General features: G+C 55.6%; 1 protein-coding gene across 1 annotated transcript in view; it reads left to right on the forward strand.

Moving 5' to 3' along the window:
• The window catches only part of RASA3 (RAS p21 protein activator 3), a 137,132-nt gene that overhangs the window by 69,072 nt on the left and 40,236 nt on the right, over positions 1-27,824 (forward strand). Inside the window, exons 3-7 of the mRNA XM_055245009.2 lie at positions 4,825-4,928; positions 15,622-15,716; positions 25,094-25,170; positions 26,022-26,102; positions 26,487-26,559. Of these exons, the coding sequence (XP_055100984.1) occupies positions 4,825-4,928; positions 15,622-15,716; positions 25,094-25,170; positions 26,022-26,102; positions 26,487-26,559 (430 nt within the window). The remainder of the gene's footprint in view (positions 1-4,824; positions 4,929-15,621; positions 15,717-25,093; positions 25,171-26,021; positions 26,103-26,486; positions 26,560-27,824) is intronic.

Raw genomic sequence — 27,824 nt, forward strand, 5'->3', positions numbered from 1 at the left:
GCGGGGTGTTCAGTTGCTCTGCCAAAGGCTCTGCACAAGTGGCTCCTCTCACTGAGACTCTGCTTGGCAGTGGGGGGGCTCGGTGGGGGGAGGCCCGGGGCAGAGGCTGCTGGCTGGGCACCTGGGAGGGTCCCGTGAGGCTTCTGGTGGTGCTGACACCTGTCCGTGGAAATTGAGGTGCTTAAAAGTCATAAATAAACCAGAAATCCATTCAGTAAAAAGAGATAAAAATAGCAGAAAGAGGAAGCTACAAGAAAACATACGAACTCCATAAAATTATCACCACAGACTGGACGTGCCTCTTTCTAAATGTAAAAGTGGTTTATAGCAACACAGCATGGCCTGAGTCTGGGGTTAGTTTTGTTTCATCAGATGTCGGAGTGCCTCGGTTTCCCACCCTGTGCATCGGGGTGGTGAGGAAGTGTGCAGGGTTAAATGCCAGGTGCGCGGCGCCCGTGTGTGGGGTGTGCTCAACGCTGGCATCCTCTCTCACCGCCCCTCACCACGCACCGGACACGCACCGAATATGCATCAGACATGCATCAGACACACATCAGACACGCACCGAACATTCAGTGGACACGCATCAGACACACATCGGACACAGCGGACACTCACCGGACATGCATTGGACACGCACTGGACACGCATCGGACACACATCAGACATGCAATCCAGCCCGACCCACTTCCTCCTCCCCGCCTTCCTGCGAGGCAGGCACAGGCCCATGTGGTGGGGTCCTCAGTGCCTGTGCGGGGGTGGAGGGCTCTCGGGAAACGGTGATGCCGTCTCACGGCCAGGTGGCCAGGTGAACCCCGAGGCCTGGGTTGCTCTGAAGCCGCCGCAGCTTCCTGACAAGCCGGCTGCTGGAGTTTGTGCCAATGGAGGGTGTCCGTTCCATTCTCTGGCAGCTCGGCTATCGGTGCCTGTGGTTCTGAGGTTCCTCCGCCGTGAATGAAGCTGGATTTACGCCTTTTGGCTACGCATTTGCCGCGAGGCCTGGAGCTGTGCATGCTCCCGCTGGGCTTCTTGTGTGAGATGCACCGCAGCCAGGACAGCCTGGGCACCTGCCACTCTGGAGCAGGAAGTGAAGCCTCCAGCCCTTGGTTCTTGGGGCTCTGCCGGGAGCGAGCGGGGCTGGAAACGCCAAGTCCAGGCTGCTTCCGCACATTCAAGCACCACGGCTTCCTGCCGTCGCTTAGGCCTCAGTGGCCCTGAAAGTTGTTCTGGGATGTACAGAAGAGGCCATTTTGTCATTGTAAAAATCCCACATGTTTTGTGGATTACTATTAATTGTTTTTTATTTTATTATACTTCAGGTTTTAGGGTACATGTGCACAATGTGCAGGTTTGTTACATATGTATCCATGTGCCGTGTTGGTTTGCTGCACCCATTAACTCGTCATTTAGCATTAGGTATATCTCCTAATGCTGTCCCTCCCCCCTCCCCCCACCCCACAACAGTCCCCAGAGTGTGATGTTCCCCTTCCTGTGTCCATGTGTTCTCATTGTTCAATTCCCACCTATGAGTGAGAACATGCAGTGTTTGGTTTTTTGTCCTTGCGATAGTTTACTGAGAATGGTGGTTTCCAGTTTCATCCATGTCCCTACAAAGGACATGAACTTATCATTTTTTATGGCTGCATAGTATTCCATGGTGTATATGTGCCACATTTTCTTAATCCAGTCTATCATTGTTGGACATTTGGGTTGGTTCCAAGTATTTGCTATTGTGAATAGTGCCACAGTAAACATACATGTGCATGTGTCTTTATAGCAGCATGATTTATAGTCCTTTGGGTATGTGCCCAGTAATGGGATGGCTGGATTACTGTTAATTGTTAACGCTTGTCCTGTGAGTAGCTCGTCACCTGAGGCCTTGCGTGAATATTAAAATGCGCATCTGGTGTCCCTTTTGGCTTTGAGGTTGATGGTGGTTTTTCCTGCCTGCCAGTGGGGGCGCTGTCTGCAGAGCACCAAGCTTCTCCAGGAGGCCGCGGGGCGCTGCCTGGGGAGTGTGCGTCCTGCCCCGAGATCCTGCAGCTGTGACTTTACACAGGGTGGAGGCGGGGTCACGACCCCTGCGCCTTGTTATGAAAGCAGCGCATTGTGAGGGGCGCATCTGTGGTGCCTTTGTGTACATGTGCACCCAAGTGCTCCAGGGCACATGCATGCACACGCGAACATGCACACATGCCTGTGGGCACACACGTATGGGCACATGCATGCACACACCCATGCACATGTGCCTGTGGGCACACACACCCGTGGGCACACACATGCACACACCCATGCACACTTGCCTGTGGGCATATGCACCCACGGGCACACATGCACACGAACACGCACACGTGCCTGTGGCGACACATATACGGGCACACACATGCACACACAAACACGTGCCTGTGGGCACACACGTACGGGCACATGCAGGCGCACACACACACATATGCCTGTGGGCACACACACCCATGGACACACACATGCACACACGCACACACATATGCCTCTGGGCACACACACCCATGGGCACACATGTGCACACACCCACACACACATGCCTATGGGCACACACACCCCTGGGGGTCCCTGACATCAGATCTCGTCGGTGCCCACGTAGACCCAGGAGATCAGAGGATGGCTCGCCTGCATCAACGACCAAAGAGAGAATGTGTTTAAAGGAAAGGTGACTTTCTAATGGGCCTTCATTAACCAGGATGCTGCTACAATGGAAATTGGCGGAAGTCCCTGAGCATTCTGCCTTCATTGAAAGATAAAGTGATGTTTCTTTTGTGTGTAAATGGATACTGCTGTGTTTCTAAAATGCTTAAAACAATGTAGGCATTTTAGGCTTCTCTTGGAAGATTGTTTTATGACAAAAAATGGTTTTCTGAGTAAACGTTACCTAGTCTCTGACCCAGTTATAAAAATAATGAAATCAGTGAAATCCAAATGAAATGCCTGTCATTAAGGCCGCTGCAGAGGGAAGGGGTGGGGCCTGGACTCCGGACCCCTCCCACCTGGACTCTGGGCCCCTCCCACCTGGGCTCCGGGCAGCAACGGTCACCGCCCCAGGTTTGGGCCTATGCCTGTGCCGTATCTCCTGGTTTAATTGCATTTTCTCAAGGGCTAATGACATGGAGCATTTTTAATACATTGTTGGCCATTTGTCTTCTTTGGTGATATGTGTGTTCAAATCTTTTGCCCCTTTAAACTGAATTATTTGTCATCATTTATTGAGTTATAAGAGTTCTTTATATATTCTGGATACAAGTCCTTTATCAGATAACTGACTTACTAATATTTTTTCTAGTCTGTCTTTTCACTTTTTTTTTAATTTTTATTATTTTTTTGAGACTGGGTTTCACTCTTGTCACCCAGGCTGGAGTGCAGTTGTGCAATCTTGGCTCATTGCAACCTCTGCCTCCCGGGTTCAAACGATTCTCCTGCCTCAGCCTCCCGAGCAGCTGGGACTACAGGCGCCCACCACCATGCCCTGCTAATTTTTTGTATTTTTAGTAGAGACGGGGATTTGCCATGTTGGCCAGGCTGGTCTCGAACCCCTGATCTTAGGTGATTCGCCAGTCTCAGCCTCCAAAAGTGCTGGGACAGGCATGAGCCACCGCGCTGGCCCTTTTCACTTTTTAAATAATGCTTTTAATGCAAAAAAGTTTTTAATGTTTTTAATTTTGATGAAGTTTGATTTTCCATTTATTTTTCTTCTGGCACTTGTGCTTTTGGTGACAGAACTAAGACATCTTTACCAGACTCTAGGGTGCAGGTTCATTCTCATTTTCTTCTCAGAGGCTGGTAGCTCTAACCCTTACGCCCTTACACATGGGTGCGGGGTCTGAGCTCATTTCTGTGTGTGGCTGGGGTGGGGCCTGTGCCGTTGGTGACTGTGTGGACGCCCCCCTGGCCCAGCACCGTTGACCTTCCTTTGCTTTCTATCAGAATGGTTCCTCCTTGAATAACTTACATCTTTCCTGTTTTGGACCTTAGCAAAAATGTGCGTGAAAGTGGGCTTGTTTTAAGTTCTGAGTTGGTGGTAGCTGTGCGTGCACTGCGGTAATTGCCAACAGGTCCGGCGTGGGGAGGAACCTAACCCCACCCGTGCCAGCCCAGGACAACAGGGAGGTTTGCTGAATGGCAAAGCCCACTGGCTTCTGCTTCTTTATTGGGGTCGCGGTTATTTCAAGTCTCCATCTGTGGGGTGGCTGCATCTCCGGGTGACTCACGCGTGGGCGGCCTGAGCCGTGCACTCTGTAAGCACAGTCAGCAGCGGGGGCCTCTCCCCCAGGAGCGAGGACTCTAAGTACAGTCAGCAGCGGGTGTCTCTCCCCCAGGAGCGAGGGTGGCTGGGCAGTCAGGACTTTGTACTGGATCTCTGGATAAAAGGAGCGGTGCAAGGCACTGGAGTGCTGTGTTTTATGTTTAATGCATAAAGGGAGCCACCGCCTGCCCCAAACCAGGTACCTTCAAAACATCACAATGGCCCTGAGGCTGCACCTAGACCTGAGCATGTACCATGGAAGTCATTCTGGCAGTGGCCATGGTCTCTGTGGAGGTCTCTGAGCTTCCTGGACTGCCAGGCGGCCCAGCTACAGAAGTTCATCTGTGCAGCGCAAAGGCTCGAGGTGGAGGCCGGGCAGCAGCTACGAGGCCCTTCACCCCACAGGGAGCTGCAGGTTCATGTCTCATGCATGCCACACAGTGCAGGGCGTTCTCACGGCACGTTTAAAACTAAGACCACACGTATGTGCCCCGGGGGTGAGGCGCGAGCATGACCTGTGTTCTAACTGGCACTTTTCTTTGTCTCTCTAGCCCCTTTTACGGAGAAGACTTTTACTGTGAAATTCCTCGGAGCTTTCGTCACCTGTCCTTCTACATTTTCGATAGAGACGTTTTCCGGAGGGATTCCATCATAGGTGGGTGATGAATGAGCGTTTACTTCCCCTTTTCCGCCTGTTCTGTACCAGGGGAGTATTAGCATTTCAGTCTGGAGCCTGGCTGGATGGTGCTGAGCAGTCGCTGCAGCCCTTGGGGGTCACAGCAGGCCTCGGGGTCACAGCAGCCCTGGGTGTTCCTCCTGATCCGCTCTTGGGATCTGGCCTGGCATCTGTGGTCCCTGCTGGAGCATCACACCAGGCTCAGGTCAGTGAGCGCTGCCAGTCGAGGCTTCCGTGGCCCCTCAAGGCAAGAGCGCAGCGTCCCCGACCCCCTTCAGACAACTTCCCAGGGCTTCTCCCCGGGGCATCTGCGGGGGGACCTTTGCATGGATGTGGGGCCCTCCCTCCTCACCACATCCTGGCTGTCCCTGTTACAACTTTAGTCCCCACAGTGTGGGCACAGAAAGGGCGGGTGGGGGTGGGGGCATGTGGCTTCAGTTTCCCCCTGGTTTTCAGGGCAATACTGTTACTTCCAGGAGATGGTGTGTTTGCAGCAGGGGTGGGGCTGCTCCTGGAGAAAGCTCATGGGCAGTACTGCCTGGGATCATAGGGAGGCGGCATCCTGTAAGTTGTGGGGCCTCTCGGCAGAGTGGACTTCAGGTTACTTGGGGAGCTCCTTGTTCCTAAATGCAGCCAGAGGACCCCGTCAGGAGCAGACCTCACGTAGCAGGTGTGGGAGGCTGAGGTATCAGGCTAATTCCCACCGTGATGCTGGGAGAGCCAGGAAGGGAGGAGGGGTCCTGCGGCACCTGAGCTCACGCCCAGGACGGGCGGCTGGAGAGCCAGTGTGTACCGGCTGCCACAGCCTGAACCCAGACCCCAGGTGGTGCAGGCTCCTCGTCTCCATGGCTGCCGGGATGCTGAGTGGGACAGGGCAGGAGGAGGAGTCCCCCAGGGGGACCCCCAGCTTGGCCCCAGGCAGCCTGAGGGCCCGGGGGTGCAGGAGGCCAGCGAGGCCACAAGGGTGCTGTGCAGGGGCAGGGGGCTGCGTCCGTCTGACGCTCACTGCTCACACTGGCTCCTCACACCGCATCACGGCCGCTCCACCCCACGCCGGCTGCCCCCCTTTCCCCAGCGCTCACCTGTGTCCCTCAGCTGTGGGCTTTCTTCATCGTCCCTGTTCCTCTGTTTGTGAGCTGTGGACCAGGATCTGTGATCTGATCCATTCCCAGTGCTTGGCACACAGAAGTGAGAGGCACGGCCAAAGGTCCACCTCAGAGCTTGAGTGTCCTAAAACCCAGCCTGTCCCCACTGGGCGGCCGGCAGCTAGTGTGTGTCAGCACGACGTTGAGAGAGAGAGAAGGGGGCATGAGAGAAACAGGCTAGCAGGTAATGCGTAGGCTCGTGTCTGCACTCTGCCATGTCCCGGGCCTCCACGGCAAGTGCCCTGACAGAAACAAGGAGAGAGACGCCCATCCTGACCGGTCTTGCTCTCTGCCTGGCGTTGAGACGGGCTTGGCTGGTGGCAGCTGTGAACCCAGAGGCCCTCGGGGCTGGGCAGAGCCTCACCTGGCATTGATACGGCCAGTGCCCCCTCACCATTGCAGGGGTCGGGACCTGGACATTTGTGGGACTGTTGTTCACTGTACCCAAGTGATTATTCTTAGAAACTGCTGTGCTTTTCATGGAAGTCTCCAGAGTTTGTTTAGAAAATACATGGAATGGGTCACATGGATCTCAGATAATTGACATTTGACTTCATTTTGAGTGGGAACGCTGTGCTGGGTGCTTCCACAGCGGACACCCTGGCCCTGAAATGCGATCGCAGAAGGTGTTTGTGCTCCTGAGTGCGGTGGGCACCTGGCCCCCCTTCAGGGTCTTGCTGTGCTGGGCCTCGTGGAGCCTTGTCGATGAGATGGTCTTGAGGGTCCAGTGTGACCCCTGCACCCCCCTGCTCAGTGTCTGTCTGGGAGGCCCTCAGGTTCAGGCCAATAGCTTCATGTCGCGTTCAAGCCGGGTGCTGTGGAAGGGTTCCCTCTTCCTCTCTCCCTCTGACCAGAGCATCGGCTCCAGGGCTAGTGGCTGGCAGTTCTCCCTCCTGCCTCCGGGCTCAGCCGCTCTGCACCCCCTCCTGAGGTGGCACCTCCTCCATCCCCACATCCTGCCATGCCCGCCTCCAGGACTGGGGCCTGCTGCAGGAGATGGCTTCCGACCCTGCGGCATGGGTGGGCTGCCCTCCATGACCTGCCTCCCCTGCCCCACTCGTTGGTTGTGGTTCTTTGCCTGTTGTGCTGTGTCCACTGCAGAGCTTCCCGGAGCCCATGGTCCTGCAGGGCAGGCCTGTGTCTCGCTCCTGTGTTCTCAGCCCCTGCCAGGGGCCTTGCTCCAAGGGTGTTCCCGGAAGAAAGGGAGGTGTGGAATCCAGATTATTCAGCGGAGGCTAATGGTGTATCTGGCGGGGCTCAGCCTGTGCTGGGCACCACGCGCGAATTGAAGTGTGACCGTGTGTCAGGCCTCATCACCAGCTCAGTTTATACGCGAGAATCCACAGGGATTTGATTCATTCTCGAAGGTATATGAGACATTTTTTGAGCGACAACCCTAAGGAAAAAGAAATTTTAAAAACGTTTTGCAGATTTTAATAAAAGAAGCTGATCAAGTTAGTTCTGGAGTTATATGCTCTGAAAATAACCAAGTAAGATGTTTATTGATCATTCTGTTGACGTCGTCTGCTAGTGGTTCTTGGTGGCTTTACGATTATGGTGACTGGACTTAGATGTTTCACTGTGGCTTTTGCAGCCATGAAAATGGCTGGCCGGGCGCAGTGGCTCACGCCTGTAATCCCAGCACTTTGGGAGGCTGAGGCGGGCGGATCACGAGGTCAGGAGATCGAGACCATCCTGGCCAACATGGTGAAACCCCGTCTCTACTAAAAATACAAAAAAAATAGCTGGACGTGGTGGCGGGCGCCTGCAGCCCCAGCTACTTGGGAGGCTGAGGCAGGAGAATGGCGTGAACCCGGGAGGCGGAGCTTGCAGTGAGCCGAGATCGCGCCGCTGCACTCCAGCCTGGGCGACAGAGTGAGACATCGTCTCAAAAAAAAAAAAAAAAAAGAAGAAGAAAAGAAAATGGGTGGCAGTCTGGATCTCCGGTAATGATTTATCTTTATGATGGTAATTATGTTGTTACCCGGCATGAAACACCAGATTCTGGGGAACGCGTTTCTGGGTGGAAGTACGCGGTGGCCACTGGCTTCCTGGCCGCGTGGTCCTCCTGGTTCTCTTGTTTCTAGCAGCCACCCACGCCCTGAGGAAACCCCACCTGCCAGCAAGTCTCCCTTGGGGCAGCCACAGCTGTGCTCAGTTGCAAGTTCAGGTCCAGGAGTGAAGGGTGCACTGGCAGGTGCCAGAAGGATGGGGGCGCATCCCTATGGGGTCGGGGGTGTGGGTTGGGGACGGGAGGGCACCTTCAGCCTAGAGGGGGAGGGCGGTGGCGATAGAAACCACCAAACGCAGCTGAAGTCGTGCCGGCATACGGCGCCCCGGCAAGTGAGACTTGGGGAAATAAAGCCCCGCCCTCAGCCCTCCGCAGCCCACCCCGGCGCCTCCACCGGCTGCAGTCAGCTCCCGCCGCAGCACGAACAGAAGGAAGAAGTGTCCGGTGTCCGCGGGACCCGGGCGGCGTGACCGTAGCCTCCTCTGTCCCCGGGTCGTGGCCCACAGCGCGCGGCTGCCGGCGGGAACTGTCAGTCAAGCCGGGCTCCCAGCCGCAGGGGCGTGACCTGTGGGACACACGGGGCGCAGGATCCTTCAGGATTCCAGGCGCAGGGAGGCGGCCTCTGCCCGGACCCGGCTGCCGGGCGCTGCCCCCATGGAGCACAGACCGGAATCTATGACTCCCCGCAGCTCGGATGCGTGAACCGCGGAAATGCTTGAGGCCCGGCTCGGTGCTGTCAGTCACAGCAGCATCGGGGTCTTCACCCCCCATCCTGGCGCCTCCCTCCTCTTCCCGCTAGGCCTCCACCTTCCTCTGGGCGCCGGCTCTGGTAACACCACGTCCCCCTCCATTTGCCCCTCCAGCCCCTAGAGACTCTCTGAGGCTTCCCAATGGGGTGGGGGGTGCAGTGAGACCTCCATTCTTTTTTTTTTTTTTTTGAGACGGAGTCTCGCTCTGTCGCCCAGGCTGGAGTGCAGTGGCGCGATCTCGGCTCACTGCAAGCTCCACCTCCCATGTTCATGCCATTCTCCTGCCTCAGCCTCCCGAGTAGCTGGGACTACAGGCGCCCGCCACCACGCCCGGCTAATTTTTTGTATTTTTAGTAGAGACGGGGTTTCACCGTGTTAGCCAAGGTGGTCTCTATCTCCTGACCTCATGATCCACCCGCCTCGGCCTCCCAAAGTGCTGGGATTACAGGCATGAGCCACTGCGCCCTGCCGAGACCTCCATTCTTTGTGTATAAATCAGGTGGTCTGCAATTGACATATGGTAAAATTCACCGTTAGGTGTAGCCTTCACCAGTGTGTGCAGCTGTGTAGACACCACAACTAAGATACGTTCCCACAGCCCAGAACACTCCTTTGGGCCCCTTTGGGGTGGATTGCCTACCCTGGCCCACAGCCCCTGGCAGCCACTGCTCTGCGGCCTGTTCCCACAGTTTTGCCTTTTCCAGGAGGCCACGTGAGTCAAACCCTGGAGGGACCGTGCCCTCTGCCACCGCCGGTCCCGCGCTGTGCGGCTGTGAGCCAGGTCGCCCCCTTCCACAGCCCATGGGTTTCCATCATACGGACGCACCTCAGCAGCCGCTGGATTGTGTCTAATCCTCAGGAATTATGAATAAAGTCACCATAAACGTTCTTGGATAGGTCTTTGTGTGGACAATGTTTCTGTTTCTTACTCTGAGATAAATACGTGGGAGTGAGGTTGCTGGGCCCGCTGTTGGGTGTGTGTTTACTTTCATTAGAAACTACCCAACCGTGTCTCCAGGTGGCCGCCCAGTCTGCCTTCTCTCCAGCAAGGAGTGAGAGCAGCAGGTGGTTCGCATCCTGCCCGGCCCTTAGGACCGTGAGTTTTTATTCTCTAGTTTTTATTCCTATTTGCACTCCCATAGGTGTGCACTGTCTCACTGTGGCTTTTATTGCGTGTCCGTGAAGAGTGGCGTTGAGGACCTTTTCATGGGCTTAGTGACGCCTCCATTCCTTCTTTGGTACATTGTTCAAATCTTTTGCCCTTTTAATTGGGTTGTTTTCTTGTTACTTTTTAACGTTCCCTGTATATTCTGGATATGAGTCCATCACAAGTGTGCTTTGCAAATATTTTCTTCCAGTTTGTGGCTTGTATTTCATTTTCTTACCATTGTCTTTGAAGAACAGAAGTTTTTGATTTCGATGGTCCAGTCTATCACATTTTTTTCTTGTATGATTTGTACGTGTGGTGTCATGTCTAAGAAAGTCTTGCCTATCCCACGGTTGTGGCAATTTTCTCCTGGAAAGTGTGTGCTTTCAGCGTTTACATTTAGTTCCATGATCTGTTTCAAGCTAATTTTCACTTATGGCACAAAGAAAAGGGTTGGGATTCTGTTTTTTCCATGTAGACATCCATTCGTTCCAGCGCCCTTGGTTGAAAGACGACCCATCCTCCATTGATGACTTTGGCACATTTACAGCTGAGTTGGCTGCACTGTGTGGGTCTGTTTGTGGCCTCTGTATTCTGTTCCATCTGAGGTAGGAGGCGGGACTGGACTCTGGAGGCAGGGCTCGGACCCCGAACCAAATTGAGGACTAGCTGAGACAGGGATGGGTGGAAGCAGCTTTCCATCAGACACACTTGCCAGTGTGCCATGTCAGCTTACCATTGCCATGGCAACACCTGGAGGTTACCACCTCTTTCCATAGGAACGACCCCGTGACTCGGAAATTACCACCCTTTTTCTAGAAATGTCTGCATAATCTGTCCCTTAATTGACATATAGTTAAAGTGAGGATAAATAAGACTGCAGGAGTGCCTGGAGGTGCCACTCTCAACACCCCGCCTATGGGGAACCCTGCTCTGCAGGAACGGCTGAGACTCTCAACACCCCGCCTGTGGGGAGTCCTGCTGTGCGGGAGCAGTTTCAGAGCTGTCACTGCCGCCTCCATAAAACCGTTTTCTTCTACCACCACCTCGTTCTCAAGTTCTTTCCTGAGTGAAGCTACAGACCCTCTGAGGCTAAGCCCCAATTTGGGGCTCGCCTGCCCTGCGTCGTATTGATCCACCTGTCCTCATGCCAATACCATGCAGTCTTGATCACTATAGCTTCATAGCAGGTCTTACGTTGTAGTGTAAGGACCATCAAATGTGTTCCTAAACTTGTTTTGCTATTCTAGATGCTTCAACTTGTCATATATACTTTTGAATGAGCTTCTCAATTTCCAAAATAGTCCCACAGGAATTTTCACTGGGATTACATTAATCTATAGATTAATTTGGGGAGAATTAATATCTTAACAAAACTGAGCCTTTAAATCCATGGACATGGCATATCTTTCCACACGCTTGGGTCTTTCCAATTTCTCTCATCAGTGTTTTGTGATGTGTTTTCAGCCTACACAGTTTGCACACTTAAAAACGTTTATTTCCTTGTGTTTTATGTGTTTAATGGAGTGGTTAAAAATTTCTAAGGTAGTCCACCAAAAGCACAAACCTAAAAGCGTAATTTTGTGAAAGGTGCTGTTTTTGTTTAATTTTCACGGTCATTGCTTGTGTGTCAAACGCAGTCGACATCTCTGCACTGACTTTGTGTTCTCTGTTCTTGCTAAACACACCAGTTAGTTCTATTAGCTTTGCTGGTAGATTTTTTTTTGTACATTCTATGAATAAAGGCTTTTATTTCTTCCTTTGGGATCTGCATGGCCTTTATTTTTTCCTCGTGGCCCTGGCTGGGACACAGGTGGGGTCAGAGGGAGGCGCACGCATCTCAGCCGCATTCCCTGTCTCGGGCAGCTCTTGCTCAGTTGTGTCCTGTGGCTGTTTCCCCTTTTTCTGGTCCCTCTGCAGCTGGTCCCCCGTCTGATGCCCTCCAGACCCCTGGCTCCTCTTTTCTGGACGGGCCTGGCCAGCACAGATGCAGCAGAAGAAAGTGACCCTTCCGGCTCTCGTGGTGAGAAGGCAGCCGCCTTTGCCCAAGTGAGAAAGGGAGGCCCAGAGTGTTCGGCAAACTTTTTGGTGTGACTCAAGTAGATGGGGACAACCCTGTGGATTAGGCACATCAGAGAAATTTAAATAGACGCCGAGGCTTTTAGATCAGGCATTTTCTCAGGTCAGCATCTGGAGATACGAACACTCACGCTTCAAATGTCCACGTGTCCCCGTTGTTGAATGTGGCTGGCTTCTAGAAGGAGAGGTTGGGGGCTGGTGACAGAAGTGACCCCACGTCAGGAATGAGGTGGCAGGGGCAGGGATCCCTTCTTGAAGGGATTTTAAATCCTTTTTAATGTTGTGGATTTTGTTCTGTTTCTGTGTTACCTATTAAAAAATTAAATGAAGTACTTGTAAAAATAAAGACATGTAATCATGTGCCAGTTACAAGATTCTTATCCACGTAAATATGTGACTTCTCCTGTCCCAGTTTCGGCTTATAAAAATGTGAAGACACAGTGACATTGCAAGTATTTAAAACTTCAGACTTCAAAACTGACCCTCCTGTCCAGCTGAAGGCGTCTTGGAGTCTGCAGATTTATCCCTTTTCACTGAAATATATTGCCCAACTCAGTTTTAAGAAGTTTTTGCTTTCACGTGGCTTTATTCCTGTGAGACTCAAAACTGAGGTTCGTGTTGTGGGGGAAAGGGGAGGTTTTGCAAGAGCCATGCAGCAGTCTTCAGAGGAGAGGACAGAGCCCCCCCTCGGGACCCTTGGATTCAAAGGCGCCCGCCCAGGGCTGCGGGTGGGAGGGTGGGGTGGGGCCCAGCGAGTGAGGCGGGCCAGGAGGAGGTGTCCTGGCTGTCGTCCACCCTCGTGGTCTGCGCCATTAGAGGCCATTGGAGGGAGTCCACGTGGTGTGTCACTGGGTTTCTCTCTGAGCCTCCCTGGTGTTCCTTCTCCCTCATGTGCGGGGGCCTGTTTTCTGTGCCGGCCCCCTTGGTTCTTGACTCGGCTCTCGCCTGCCCTCAGTGGTGGTTTCGGCGTCGTCCCGTGCAGCTCCAGATGGTCTGTGTATGTCTGTGTGGCAGGAGCTGAGCCGATGAGGTCACCAGGCTGATCGTACGAACCCATGAGTGCCTGTGTGCTGTATCTACGTCCGGGTAGCTGTGGAACTGGCCGGCCCTGGCTGTGAGCTGGGGGTCCCGGAGCTGTAGTTTGCTGGGAAGGGGCTCCAGCCTTGGCTGTGAGCAGGGGTCCCGGAGCTGGGAAGGGGCTTCTTCCAGGGCTGTTCCCAGGGCTGCTTTGCTTTGCAGAGTGGACGGTGTGAGGTGCAGCCGGCACCCCTGGGGACACGAGATGAAGGTGCTGACGTGCATGGCAGGTGTCAGCGGCACTGGAGGCCAACTGTCCTGATTCCGCCTCTGTCCTTTGGGCACTTGGAAAGCGTCTTTGTGCCTCTTTCCACCTTCTGCACTTCCCACCATGTCCTGTGGCCACGTGGTGCCCCATCATGTGGCCGATCCTGCGCTGTCCCACAGGGTCTGGGGCTAGTGCTGAGCTGGGTGTGTCTCAGACCCTCCGAGTTTGTAGACAAGGGAGGGGCCTGGTGGCCAAGGCCCACGGGCTCTGAGATCAGTCACGGAACGGACCAGTCAGGCTGAGGGGTCTCGCTGGCATGAGCCCGCTGGGCGGAGGAGCTCCTGAGGGAAGACGCGCCCTGGGACCTCGCAGGGTGGGGACACTAACAGAGGAAGGAACGCTGGCAGGAAGGCAGGGACGGAAGCTCCCTCTCCCTGCAGCCCCGGCCTGCTCGTCTGTGGGGCGTGCAGGGTGGGACCTGCCCCTCCAGGGTCACTGCAGGACCGACTGAGATGGCACCTGTGAGAGGCTGGCGGCAGAGTGTTCCCGAATTTACTGAGGCTGGACAGAGAGTCAGGCCGAAGCGTGCGGCTGCTGGACGCCAGGCCGGGGTTGTTCCGATGGGAGTCTGCGGAAGTTTTTTGAGACACGGAAATATAAAAGGATCTTCCTTGGAGGAGAGAACTGGGGCTGGGCTGCGCTGTCCTGGCGTGAGGCAGGGTGGCCGGGTAGGAGGCCCAGGCCGCTCCCGGGAGCCCGGGTCATGCACAATGTGCTCAGACCCTGCGGCTGCGGACGCTGCGGGGGAACCGGGGTCTGCAGGGACCAGAGTTTCTTGCTTCAGTGACTGGACCAGGATCCTTAAGGAGGGCCGTGTGTGTCTCTGGGTGCAGAACGAAGACGTGAGGTGTCTGCCAACATTTCCTTCCTCACTCGATGGGCTCAGTCATCACATGTGTGTGCGACTCCCTAGGAGTTCACGTGCGTCTGTCAACAGAGGTGCACGTGCTGCGTGGGTGCTCACCGTGGTGGGTGGCGTGGTCCACAGTGTGCGGAGGCCACTGGCAGGGTTGACGTGGTGGTGCCGTGAAGGGACGCAGGATGGGAGATGGCTCAGTGCCCAGCTCCTGACAAGCCCTGTCCTGCCGGGGATGGGATGGGCACGCGTTTGCCCCGCCGCGGGAATTTTTCTGGAATGAGATGAACGTACAAGCAGATAATAATGATTACAGATGCGAATTTACACACATAAATCCATACTAGGTAAACGTATATTGTACAAATATATTCTGATATGTATTTTCATTGGAAGTGTAGCGCCAAAGTACTAAGCCTGTTTAAGGCACAGGAAACTGTTTAGAGTGGACGTCCCCAGACTTTGGGGCCCACACAAATGCCCAGGGACCTGTGGTGGTGCAGATTCCAGCTCACACCAGAGCTTCTGTTCTCCTCCGTCTGGAGAAGGCCAGGAATCTACACTTTCAGGCTCTCCAGGGTCCCAGAAGGCGGCTCATTCATTACACTTTAAAGGCACAGATTCAGACCAACCCACGTCGCGTGGGAAGGTGGCAGCTCATTCTAGCTGTCAGTCCTGCCTGTGAATAACCTGAGCACCCACATGCATGCACACACGTGTGTGTGTCCACACACACGGAAAGCAAACTCTAGGCACACGTGTGTTTCAGGCTGTAGCTCGTACGGGTGCACACGTGTCTCTCTTGCGGCGTGATGCTGCTGCCTTGGTGGTGTGTGAGGTGTGAGATGTTTATTTGTGAGAACGGAGCTCTTGTGCACCCAGCAATCTCTGAGGCACCTCCTGCCATGAGAACTGGCCACAGACCACAGTGAAAGTGAGGTGCGCATTGCCGATGGAGCGGACGTTCACGCCTTCACAGCGAAGCGTCTGGAATGCCTTACTGGAAGGGAGACAGCGGAGACTTACCCCTGCACCTGATTATTTTGACTTTTTAATATCAATTTTTAGAGACACAGTGCCACCATGCCATGCTGGCTCATTCTTTTATTTTTTTGTAGAGACAAGGTTTCACCATATCACCCAGGCTGGTCTCAAGCGACCCTCCCCCCGGGCCTCCCAAGCATGGGGATTCCAGGCATGAGCCCCGCACCCAGCCGGTGCCCCATTCTGAATTAAACTGTTGGAAATAAGCTGCGGTGATGATGGGCTGGCTTCTGCTCGCAGGCGTCCTGGCTCTGGGGCCTGTGCCCGTGGTGAAGTCTTCTCTGCTTGTGTTGCAGGGAAGGTGGCCATCCAGAAGGAGGACTTGCAGAAGTACCACAACAGGGACACCTGGTTCCAGCTGCAGCACGTGGACGCCGACTCGGAAGTGCAGGTGAGACCCTCGGCACAGCCCTGGAAACCAGAGCCCTGGGACACTATGGGGCTTCGAGACGGGCTCCGCTCCGACTGTGGCTAAAGACGTAGATCGGGCTTCAGCCTTGACAGGGAATAACGATGAGCAGATTGTGCGTGTTCGCCCGCTCGTGGTTGGAGTGGCCGCGGGCTCTGTCATGGATTTTGGGTTGAGCGTGTTCTCCTGCTTGTGCTCGGAGTGAGCGTGGGCTCTGTCATGGATTTTGGGTTTTCCCTTTGGCTGCTGCCGCCCTTTGTCATGCACAACTGAGGCAACCATGAAAACAAACACGGAGGGAAAGGACAGGCACGCGTCACTGAGGGCCAAGAGAAAACACGGGTGGGGAAGGGCCGAGCCAGGGTCAGCCCTCGGGGACCCTCGCTTCCCCATGGTCGGCTGGGCGGGCTGCTCCCTGGCACGTGGCGCCAAGAAGGGTCTTAGCTGAAAGAACGTGCTGGTCTCCCGTGTCCGTTGTCGGAAGTGGCCAGGGGCTCACCCCGGTCCTGTCCAGTGGGAGGAGCTTGTCCCACCTCCCCACGCAAGACTGGGGGTTCCAGTGATGGGGCCCATGTCCCAGACCCTTGTGTTCACAGCTGCTCACGGACGCACGGTGCCCAGCTGCCCGGCAACAGCCGCTCCAGGCTTGCCTATAAGAGAGGGAGCAGTGGGGGTCAGTCTACCCGAGCCCAAGCCTGCACCAGCTCCTGTGGGGTCACCCTGAGCCCTGGTCCGTGACACAGAGCAGCTGCAAAGGCCACAAGCAAGGGGCACCGTGGCCCGGCCTTGGGATGTGGGAGGGTTTCCTGGGTGGGTCCTCAGCTGGGACGACAGTGAGTGTCTGAGTGTAGGGTTGTGGCACAGTGGCCCTGGGACGCGGGAGGGTGAGTGTCTGAGTGTAGAGGTTGCGGCACAGCGGCCCTGGGACGTGGGAGTGCTTCCTGGGTCCCCAGCTGGGACACACAGTGTGTGTCTGAGTGCAGAGTCCCAGCACAGGCCCCCAGGCTCGGAGCCAGCTCCCTCATCGGATTGCTGCCAACGTTCTCTGCAGGCCTCAGTTTTCCCATCTGGGTGGGTTTGTGAAGCGTGCTGGAATGGTGTGTGTGCCACTCGATGGAGCTGGTGCATCGTAAAGTGGTGGTGGTAATGGTTATTTTTACACCTGGAGGCTGGCATCCTGGACAAATCCCCAAAATAGGTTCCTTGTGAGAACTGCCAGGAGACTTCAGCAGAGGCAACTGGGTGGGTCGGATGGAGGCTCCGTGCCCGCAGGTTCAGGGCAGATTTGGGCTGTGGGACTGGATGGCCTGGTGTCCTCCGGGAACCCTTGCCCTCCGGGAACCCTCGTCCTCTGGGAACCCTCGTCGTCTGCGCTTCACTGGGTCAGGGTTGCCATCTGCCGAGATTGTGGGCTGTGCACACTCCCATGGCCAGCAAAGGGTTCATTCATGATGCTGACCGTGAGCCCAGCTTGCCGGGGGGGACGGGGTGAGGCCCGGATGGAAATTAAGGAGTGGAGCCAAGAGGTCCTGGGGATGGCCCTGCCCCGAGGGACCTGTGCTAATTGTGCCTCACACTTAATTAACTCTGCTTCCTAGGAAAGCACTGGCTGGGGAACCCACACTTGCTGTGGAAAGGGAAGGCCGCTGTGATTACTGCAGAACTAATGACTGTCCTCGCAGCCCCAGAGCACAAGGGCCCCAGCGCGCTGCTCCTGCGGACCTTGGCGTCCCGGCAGAAAGGCGGGGTTTCCCACGTGCTGCCCGGGAGATGAGGCTTGGTGACTGGGCCGCTCCCGCCTGCACGTCCGCGAGTTCCCCGGCTCTTCTATTCTGGGATACCCACCGTCACCTGGGTCTCCGTCACAAGGGCCTCTGAGCAGCAGGCAGAGTGCGGCCTCGTCGTTTGCCTCGGATTCAAGTTTGGTTTTATTGGGAGGTGCAGCTTTTCCTCTTTCTTGCCTTTTATTTTTAACTGATTTAATTTTGAAATGGTTATAGATTTATAGGAAGGCACCAAAACAGTACACAGGAGTGGCAAGGGGTGAATTCCCACCTTTCCCTGAAAACGGAAGGCCATGCTCCCCTCTCCCGGCTCCCCCGAACGGAAGGCTGTGCCCCCCTCTCCCGGCTTCCCCTAACGGAAGGCCGTGCTCCCTTCTCCCAGCTTCCCCTAACGAAAGGCTGTGCTCCCTTCTCCCGGCTCCCCCGAATGGAAGGCTGTGCTCCCCTCTCCCGGCTCCCCCGAACGGAAGGCCGTGCTCCCTTCTCCCAGCTTCCCCAGGCACCGCCGTGTGCAGCTGGTGCAACGTCAACCAGGACGCCAACGTTTGTGCAGTCCACAGACGTTATCCAGATTTCACCAGTTCACAGGCACGTGTTTTTGTGTGTGTCTCTCTCTGTGTGTATTCAATGCTATTTTTTCCAGTTTTTTATGTGGTAAAATAGAGACATCATGAAATTTACCATTTTAACCATTTAAAATGTCCAATTCAGTGATACAGTATTAAATATATTCATAATATTGTACAACGGTCACCACCACCCATCTCTAGAGCTCCTTTCATCTTGCAGAACGGAACCTCTGTCCCCTGGCTAGAGGTTTATTCACGCGCTCCCGTCCGCCTCTTCCCCGCCGGCAGCCCCACGGCACTCTGTCTCCGACACGGGCCATTCCCTGTGGCTCATGGGAGTGAGCTCTGCCCTGCTGGTCTTTCTGAGGCTGATGTCGTGCCGCGTGACGTCCTCCGGGTCGCTTGTGTTATCAGAACCTCCTTCCTTCCGAGGCTGAGGAATGATCCCAGGTGCGAAGCGTGTGCTGTTGCTCCAGTTGCCTGTTGATGGGCCATTGTGACAGTCGGTGCAACTTCATCACAGGGTAGATGGTGTAACCACCATGACGATCAGGACTCAGACGCTGCATCTCCACAAAGCTGCAAATAACAACGCCGCAGGTTGATCTCACGGCTGGTGGAATCTCATAATTAACGCCCGAGGCTGCGTACCTGTGGCCAAGCCCAGCGTCCTCCAAGCCTGACTCTCACTGTCCAGAACGTGAGGATCCTGAACCGAGCGGTGTCAGTCTCCCGGGAATTTGCCCTTTAGGGAAGGCAAATGCGAGCTGTTGTCTAAAAGGGAGGAGGCAGGGTCAGTGCTCCCCAACGCCCGCTGGTCCCGGGCGGGTGCTTCGGGTGCTGCCCTGCTCGCTTCACTGTTGCAGTCGACCCCAACGCTGCCCAAAACGTGGCCGTGACAGGGAGCAGCGGCCCTGCCGGACTCCAGCCAACCTTTCAAACCTCAACTCCAGGCTGAGCACGGTGGCTCCCGCCTGTGATCCCAGCACTTTGGGAGGCCAAGGCAGGTGGATCACCTGAGGTTGGGAGTTCAAGACCAGCCTGACCAACATGGTGAAACCCCATCTCTAGTAAAAATACAAAATTAGCCAGGCGTGGTGGCGCACACCTGTAATCCCAGCTACTCCGGAGGCTGAGGCAGGAGAATTGCTTGAACTCGGGAGGCAGAGGTTGCTGTGAGCTGAGATCGCGCCATTGCACTCCAGCCTGGGCAACAAGCGTGAAACTCTGTCTCAAAAGAAGAAGAAGAAGAAAAAAAAAAAGCCCACAACTCCAGTCTCAGGAGCCGCCATTTCATCGTAAGATGTCACAGTGACCATTTTCAGGAAGGCGGGGTAGCCGTGTGGCTCCGTGAGTCCCTCTGCTCTGTGATTCCCAGGAACAGTCCTGTGTCCGGACAGCAAGTGTCCCAGCAGCGGCCCACGGGGGAGGCCAGCAAATGAGTCACAGAAATGGGGGAAACACAATTAAACCTTTCTTGCTTCTTTCTGGAACGGCCACTGTTGGAAAGTCTTTGTTAAATCACTTTATTATGCAGAGTTGTGCTCTCTGACCCTCCCCCGACGCAGGGCCAGCGGGGGACATGCCAGTGTCAGATGCCAGCGAGGGAGATGCCAGTGTCAGATGCCGGGGGGGATGCCAGCGTCAGATGCCGGAGGGGGATGCCAGCGTCAGATGCCGGGGGAGATGCCAGCGTCAGATGCCAGCGGGGGCACCACCTGTGACATCGAGGCATCTGCGGTGATCTGGGCGCCTGGGGGTCACTGAGCTCTGCTTATAAACCGGGCGTTCAAGCACATCTGTGACGTATTCAGAAAATAGCACAGCCCTGCAAATGGATCACAGCAAACCCCCGGGTCCACCATCCGCCCGAGAGACACCTGCGTGTTTCCCCCTTGGAGCCTTCCAGTTGCACCGTGAAATCTGACTGGGCTAGAAATTCCAGCCTCCCGCTACAACCTCTGGGAATTTTGTGTTTGTGCAGGAGACAGTCCTCTTGGAAGGATTTTCGGAGCAAACAAAGTCACCGTCCGTCTCAAGCTTTCACATTTCTCCAGGGTTGCAGGAGGAGAGGGCCGAGGCTGGGCTTCCTTCCTTGTGGCCTCTGCGTCCCAGCTCATCTGCCCGATGACTTTGTCTCCTCTCTGCAGCCGGCGTGGAACAGCCCCGCATCCAAGGCACCTCTGTCCTGGCTGCTCTCTGGGCTGCTGCCCGCTCAGCTGGAGACACAGCAGCCGGTGGGTGGGGCCAGGACCCTGACCCGGCTCTGTGTGCTGCTCTCTCCCTGGGGAAGGCCTTGCTGAGAAAGATGGATAGGGACCACTGGCTGCTTTTTTAAACTTAATTAACTGTTTTGGGGGCGGTTCTGTGTTCACAGGGAAATTGAGCAGAGTACAGAGTTTCCATATACCCCTCAGCAGCCCCCGCTCAGGGCCCCATGGGTGACAGCGGGTGATACTGCAGCCACGTGCTGTCTGGAGCTGGACGCTGGGGCCCCTTTGTTACATCTGTGAGTTCGCAGGAGTGCAGTGCTAGGGACCTCAGTGCAGCGTCCAGGCAGGTGCCGGGGTGGGCAGCCAGGTCCTCGCGTTCCTTTCCTGTGGGAATTTGTGCCTTTTCCCTTTTGCTCTTGGTAGCCTGGTTAGAGGTTTATTAATTTTATTGATCTCTCAAGGAATTTGCCTTTGGCTTTGATTTTTCTCTATTGGTTTCCGATCTGACTTCTGTTTTCTGTTCTTAGGCTCTGGGTTTAGTTTACTAAACTAAACAGTTTTTCTCAGTCTCCCAGCTCTAAGCTCAGGTCAGCGTTCAGATCTCCCTTCTGCTCTAAGCTCAGGTCAGCGTTCAGATCTCCCTTCTGCTCTAAGCTCAGGTCAGCGTTCAGATCTCCCTTCTGCTCTAAGCTCAGGTCAGCGTTCAGATCTCCCTTCTGCTCTAGTCTGTGTGGCCGGCACTCCAGATTCCCCTGCACCCCGAGCACGGCTCCCGCTGCATCCCACTGATTTTGATGAGTAACACTTTCATTTTTGTTTATTCCAGAACATTTTAAAATTTGTCTTGCGTTCTCTGATCCGTGTGTTATTTAGAACGGTGTTGTTTAACCTCTAAATGTCTGGGATTCTCCAGCCTGCGCGGGCACCTGCAGATTTACTCACTGGCTTTTCTGGCAGGAGAAAGGGCCTTTCAGGGGTGGGTTTTGTTTGTTCCCACTCATGAATCAGCAGAAGACAGAAGCGCACAAGTCAGCCGATCGGGAGGGATTCACGCTGCAGGAACAGGAGCAGCCTCAGGACCTGATGGTGCCCAGCCAGATGCCCCCGGACCTGGCCAGGAGCCGGGAGAGCACACGGGGCCGCACAGCCTGCTGCCAAGAGCCAGGAGAGCACACGGGGCCGCACAGCCTGCTGCTGGGGACCAGGACCCCCCCATGCAGTCGTGACTCTTCCTGAAGCTCCCAAACGTGAATAGAGCTGCCTCCGTCTGCACAGCCTTGCAAATCTGAACGCTTCTGTCCTGAGGGAGTTTGCGCCCGGCATTTGAGAACGGGGATGAAGCGGTAGGGATCCTTGGTTATTCTTGGGTCAGGCACTTTCTCCTGTCTTTGGTGTTCAGGCCGCTCCTTTAGCCCACGGAAAGCAGGCCCACTATCCAGCTGGTGTTCAGAGCACTCCTTTAGCCCGTGGATAGCCACGGATAGCAGGCCCACTGCCAGGCGGTGAGGACCGCTCAGCTCTGAGCTCTGATGGGTGCGGGAAGAGGAGCTGTGGTCTTGGCGGGGTCTTTGTTGTCATTTTAGGCACCTGCTTTCCCCGCCCACAGTGCTGGTGTGGGGTTCGTGCCCACCTTCCCAGCCCGACACCCTTGTGGCCCCTCAGGACCTGCTCTGGGGCTGTAGCCACAGGGCGGGAAGGCCACACCCAACCTCCGGACCCCAGAGTCTCAGGACAGCAGCCGAGGCCCCACCTCCCACACCTGCCTGGGCAGCACAGACCCCGTTCCGTTCCCCCTGTGAGCGCTGGGTTAAGGGTGGGGGTGCTGTGGGGCTGCACCGACATGATGTCAAGTGTGGGGGTGCTGTGGGACGTGGTGTCAAGTGAGGAGCTGCACCAACATGGTGTCAAGTAAGGGGGTGCCATGGGGCGTGGTGTCAAGTGTGGGGGTGTCATGGGGCTGCACCGACGTGGTGTCAAGTGAGGGCTGAAGGGTTTACGTTCACTCCCTGACCAGGGGCTTTGGGGTGTGCAGGTGGCCCCACAGCACAGGAGCCTGGCAGGGCCACAGGTGAGCAGCCCACATGCTGACACTGGGGCCGTCTCCCTGGGCGGCCCTGGAGCACTCAGGACTCTTTGCAGACACCCTCATGCCTGGGTCCCGCACGCAGAGTTAAATGCCGGCATGGGGGTAGTGGGGAGGGACAGCAGGGCACCCCTGGCAGAGCAGTCCGTGCCCACGACCCAGGCACCCCGAGGGTTCGCAGGCAAGGGTTTCAGAAGGTGGGGATGCCGAGGTTGTGGCAAATTCATAAATCAGTACATGGAGGCCGTACGTCGGTTTGACCTGAGAAGGCAGACATCAGGACGTGTGGCCCACGGGTTGGATATAGAGCGTTTTTGATTTGTGATTGGTTAAGGAGGAGAAACTTTGTCCAAACAATTGAGGTCAGCAGAAAAGAATGTTGGCTCTGGTACACGGGCATGACCCCTCCTGGCCCCTGAGGAAGAAATTCAGAATAGAGCTGGGTGTTCAGGGTTCCAGCCTGTGATCCCCCTGCATTTGTGGTCTGTGTTGGTAGATCTGTTTGGTGAGGGTCTCGGTTTTTGAAAAACCATTTAGGGACATATGTTAAGATGCTATTTTTAACTTGTATAGGGAATAAATATCTCCTGACTAATTTTTTGGCTATTATTTTATTATTTATTTTGCTCATTAGGTGATTCACTCTCAAGGCTGGCTAGGTGTCTGGAATATTTTTGAAGGAACTCTAAGGTTTTTTAATCATTTAGGTGGGTGGGGCCTAAACGGGGTCCCTGCTCCATCCGAGGTTCTGTACCAGGCCACATGCTGCAGGGCTGCCGTCGGTTCTGCCGTCCATGTCTTAGCGCCAGGCATTCTGCCCGTCCATCACGCCCTCCCACAGGCAGGGACAAGCCCTGGGGAACAGGCTTTGGCCTTGCTGGAGCCTCAGGAGCTGGAGCTCAGGGCTGCGCCAGGCGGAGCCACTGAAGCGTGGATGAATCTGTATTTATCCCATCCATTCAGTGCCATTCAGGCTGGAGCAAATACAGGGACAGCGGCATGCACAGATAGGCACACACAGCCGCACGCACACACAGGCGGACATAGTCACACATACACACAGGCGGTGCACACACAGACATGCACACACAGTCGTATGTACACACAGGCAGACAAACACACATACACAGGTGGACACACGCAGCCATACTCACAGATAGGCAGACACGCACAGTCACGCACACACACAGAAGGACATGTACACAGCCACACACACAGACAGGTAGACACACAGGCGGACACACACACAGTTGCATGCACACACAGGCAGATGCAGACACAGCTGCTTGCACACAGACAGACATGCACACATAGTCGCATGCACACACAGGAGGACACACACAGCCAAACACACAGACAGGCAGATGCACATACAGACAGGCGGACACCGACAGGCAGACATACACAGTTTCATGCAAACACAGGCAGATGTGCACAGCCATGTGCACACGGACATGCACGTACAGTTGCACACCCACACGGACACATAGCCACATGCACAGACAGGCAGACACACACAGCTGCATGCACACGCAGGCGAACATGCACACGCAGGCGAACATGCACACAGGTGGACATGTACACACAAGCAGATACACACAGTCACATGCAAACACAGGTGGACACAGCCACACACACAGACGGACACACAGTTGCACACACACAGGCAGACACACAGCCGCACACACAGGCAGACACACAGCTACACACAGACGGACACGCACACAGCAGCAGCACAGATGGACGCACAGTCGCATGCATGCATAGGCAGACACACATAGACACACACAGTTGTGTGCACACAGCCGCACACACAGGAGGACACACAGCTGCACACACACACAGCAGCACCCATGGACACACACACACAGCCAGAGGCACAGACGGACACAGGTGGACACGCACACACAGCAGCATGCTCACACAGGTGGACACACACAGCCACACACACAAACTACACACACACACAGGCAGACACACAGTCGTACGCACAGACAGGTGGACACACACCCACAGCCGTGCACACAGACAGACAGGTGGACAGACACACAGCAGCACACAGAGACAGACGGATCAAGAGAGACAGGTGGGCTCTCAGGGCAGCCTTGCTGACTGTTCTGCTGGAAGCCCCCATGTGTGAGCCTTGCTCTCTGTGTGAGTCTTGCTCCCTGTGTGAGTCTTGCTCCCTGTGTGAATCTTGCTCCCTGTGTGAGTCTTGCTGTCTGTGTGAGCCTTGCTCTCTGTGTGAGCTCTCCGAGGTTCCTGCAGGCCTCCATCCAGCCTTACCCGAGGGGAGGTAAAGGCAGTGGTCCCTGCCCGGGAGACAGCTGTGCTTCCCCTCTGCTTTGCCCCAATGGACACACGTGAGCAGCCTGCAGTGTCAGCGCCTTTGGGGGTCTGCGTCACTGAATGACCATCTCCCACACGGTTGGACCCCTCATGTCTGAGGCAGCGACCTGCTCTCAGCAGAGCCGGGAGCCTGGGCAGCCGCATGTGGCTGAGCGGTCAGGCAGGCAGCTCTCCTGGAGGAAGGCCACGGCTGGGACCCTGTGTTCCAGGGGTGGAGTGGAGGGGCTGGATGTACCCATCAGCCAGGGCAGGGTGGAGCCGCCTGCTCCCTTTGCCCTCGGGCTTTCCCTGGGCTGCGCGGCCCTGGCGGCCTGTGGGAGCAGTGCCACAGCCTCTGACACCCCGTCCTCGTGCCTTGCAGGGCAAAGTGCACCTGGAGCTGCGGCTGAGCGAGGTGATCACAGATACTGGGGTCGTCTGCCACAAGCTCGCCACACGGTAAGACACGTCCTCAGCAGGGACTGAGCACGCAGCGAGTGGCATGTCTGGCTCCCGAGGAGCACGCGGGGGTTTTCAAACCAACGCACAAGAATTTCCAGAGCCGGTGGCTCCCCAGGATGACACTATTTAGAGGTTCTGGCCCCCTCAGGATGATGCTGTTTTAGAGGTCTTGGACCCCCAGGATGATGCTATTTTAGAGGTTCTGGCCCCATAAGATGACACTGTTTTAGATGTCCTGGGCGCCCAGGATGACACTGTTTTAGAGGTTCTGGCTCCAGGATGATGCTGTTTTAGGGGTCTCAGCCCCCAGGATGACACTGTTTTAGAAGTTCTGGCCCCCCTCCAGGATGATGCTGTTTTAGAGGTCCTGGCTCCCCAGGATGACGCTGTTTTAGGGGTCCTGGCTCCCAGATTACACTGTTTTAGGGGTCCTGGCCCCCAGGATGATGCTGTTTTAGAGGTTCTGGCCCCAGGATGACGCTGTTTTAGAGGTTCTGGCTCCCCAGGATGATGCTGTTTTAGAGGTTCTGGCCCCCCAGGATGACACTGTTTTAGGGGTCCTGCCCCCCGCCCCCCCGATGACACTGCTTTAGATGTCCTGTCACACACTCCCGGCGTCCTCGCTAAAGCACATGCTCACCTTAGAGGTGTTGTTTTGGGCTTCTGCGAACGGCCAGCGTGATTCAGCGTCACACTGAGGCAGAGTGGCTGGTGTGGCCCTCCCTGCCTTCCAGTGAGGAAACCGCATCTCACAGCTTGAACTCGCCTCCTGCCCTACCCAGAGCTATCTTGCCATTTGCCCGGATGTCCGCGCTCCCTCCTGACGCCGCCTCTGCTTCTCTCCTCAGCATCGTCGAGTGCCAGGGCCTCCCCATCGTGAATGGGCAGTGTGACCCCTACGCCACCGTGACGCTGGCAGGACCCTTCAGGCAAGTTGCCTCACGCCTCAGGTTTCTGTTCTGGTCCTGGCGGGCTAGGGTCCAGCTCTGAAATCACGAGACCGCTGCCTCATTTGGGAGGAGGCAGAAGGTTGCGCTTTGAGGTAGAATATGAATTTTTACTTCCTTTTGTTTTCTTTATTGCTCTAAAATTGCTTTGTAGAAAATGAAGCCTTCATGCCTTCATGCTGGGTATTTTTGGCTCAGTAAAGGTTCCTGATTTGCATACCATCTGGAGTTGGAGACCAGCAGAAATATTTATAAAATAAATAAAGGCAATAAGTGACTTGTGCATTTGAGAGCTCGGTTTTATCATTGAGAGACGTGGAATCAGCAGTGTTGCTTTAATCCCAATCCTTTCTCTCTCAATAACAGATCGGAAGCAAAGAAGACGAAAGTGAAGAGGAAGACCAACAACCCCCAGTTCGATGAAGTGTTTTATTTTGAGGTTGGTATCTTCGTGGGTGAACGTCAAGTGGAAACTCTGCATCCGAGACATGTGGCAGAAAGTCTGGATCAGAACGATCTCAGTCTCTTCCCTCTGGAAGTTCCGTCCGGAGAGGAGCCAGCCCCGCCGGCCGACCCTGGGTTCCTTCCAGAGAGGAGTCAGCCCAGCCGTGGAAATTCCTTCCAGAGAAGAGCAAGCCCGGCTGGCCGGCCCTGGGATCAGAATGATCTCAGTCTCCTCCCTCTGGAAGTTCTTTCCGGAGAGAAGCGAGCCCCGCCGGCTGGCCCTGGGGATTGGACCCGTGGCCCCAGGACCTTGCTTCCTCTCCCGAACTGGCCCAGATTTGAGTTAAAAGATGACAGATTAACGCTTTCCAAATTACCAGGACCTTGGGGGTTTTGTTTTTTTGGCTGCGCTGTCCAAGCATCCCTGAGCAGGTGGACGCCTTGTTCCAGTGGAAATAGGCAGGGTTTTGAAACAAAGGGGGAAAGGATTCAGACACAGAGATCCTCTCAGAACATGAAGCACCAAAATCCGTGAAAAGGAGGGTGCAAGGGTGCCCCTGGTGGAGTGGGACCCGCGGTGCGGTTTTGGGACGGCTGCCTCTCGTGGAGTGAGGACCTGCCATGTGGCCGGCGCGGTTTGGGGACGGCTGTGTGCAGGGCCTTTAGGCAGATGCTCTCCTCATCCACAAATGTTCCCGTGCACAGGCCCTGGAGATATGAGGATGGATGAGGCCTCTGTGGCAGGAGCACGGCCAGTCACGCCTGAGGGGTTGGGCGGGCTCCCCTGAGCCATGATGGCTGAGCGGGGCTCGATGCATGCAGCTCTCGGGACTGCAGGAGAGTGGACCTGCCGGTCAGTGGGTCCTGACTGAGCAGAACCCACCGGCACTGCTGAGGCTCAAAAGGGCCCCACAGGCAGAGGTGGGAACTTGGTGTCCGAAGCCAGGGCCAAGCTTTCAGGGCCACTGTGAGGAGGGCTTTGAAGGTGGACTCTGTTCTCTGTCTCAAACAGAAGTCCTCACTTATAGACAGGCGGAGAAGATGGTTTTGCCAGAGCGAGGGAAGGCAGGGAGCTGCCAGGCTCCCAGGGGCAGGGTGGGCCCTGTTGGAGGTGCAGGAGGCCTGCAGCATGGACTGAGTTCCAGGTGGCAGCTCCCCCCGCCTCGGCTGCTAGCTCGGCTGCCACACAGAGCTGTCATACACACAGTGGGGTAGAGCTCGCCCACTGCCCAGCCACACACGGGTGCTCATCACACTTGC

This window comes from Symphalangus syndactylus, chromosome 15 (assembly GCF_028878055.3).
Source record: "Symphalangus syndactylus isolate Jambi chromosome 15, NHGRI_mSymSyn1-v2.1_pri, whole genome shotgun sequence".
Taxonomy (NCBI): Eukaryota; Metazoa; Chordata; class Mammalia; order Primates; family Hylobatidae; genus Symphalangus; species Symphalangus syndactylus.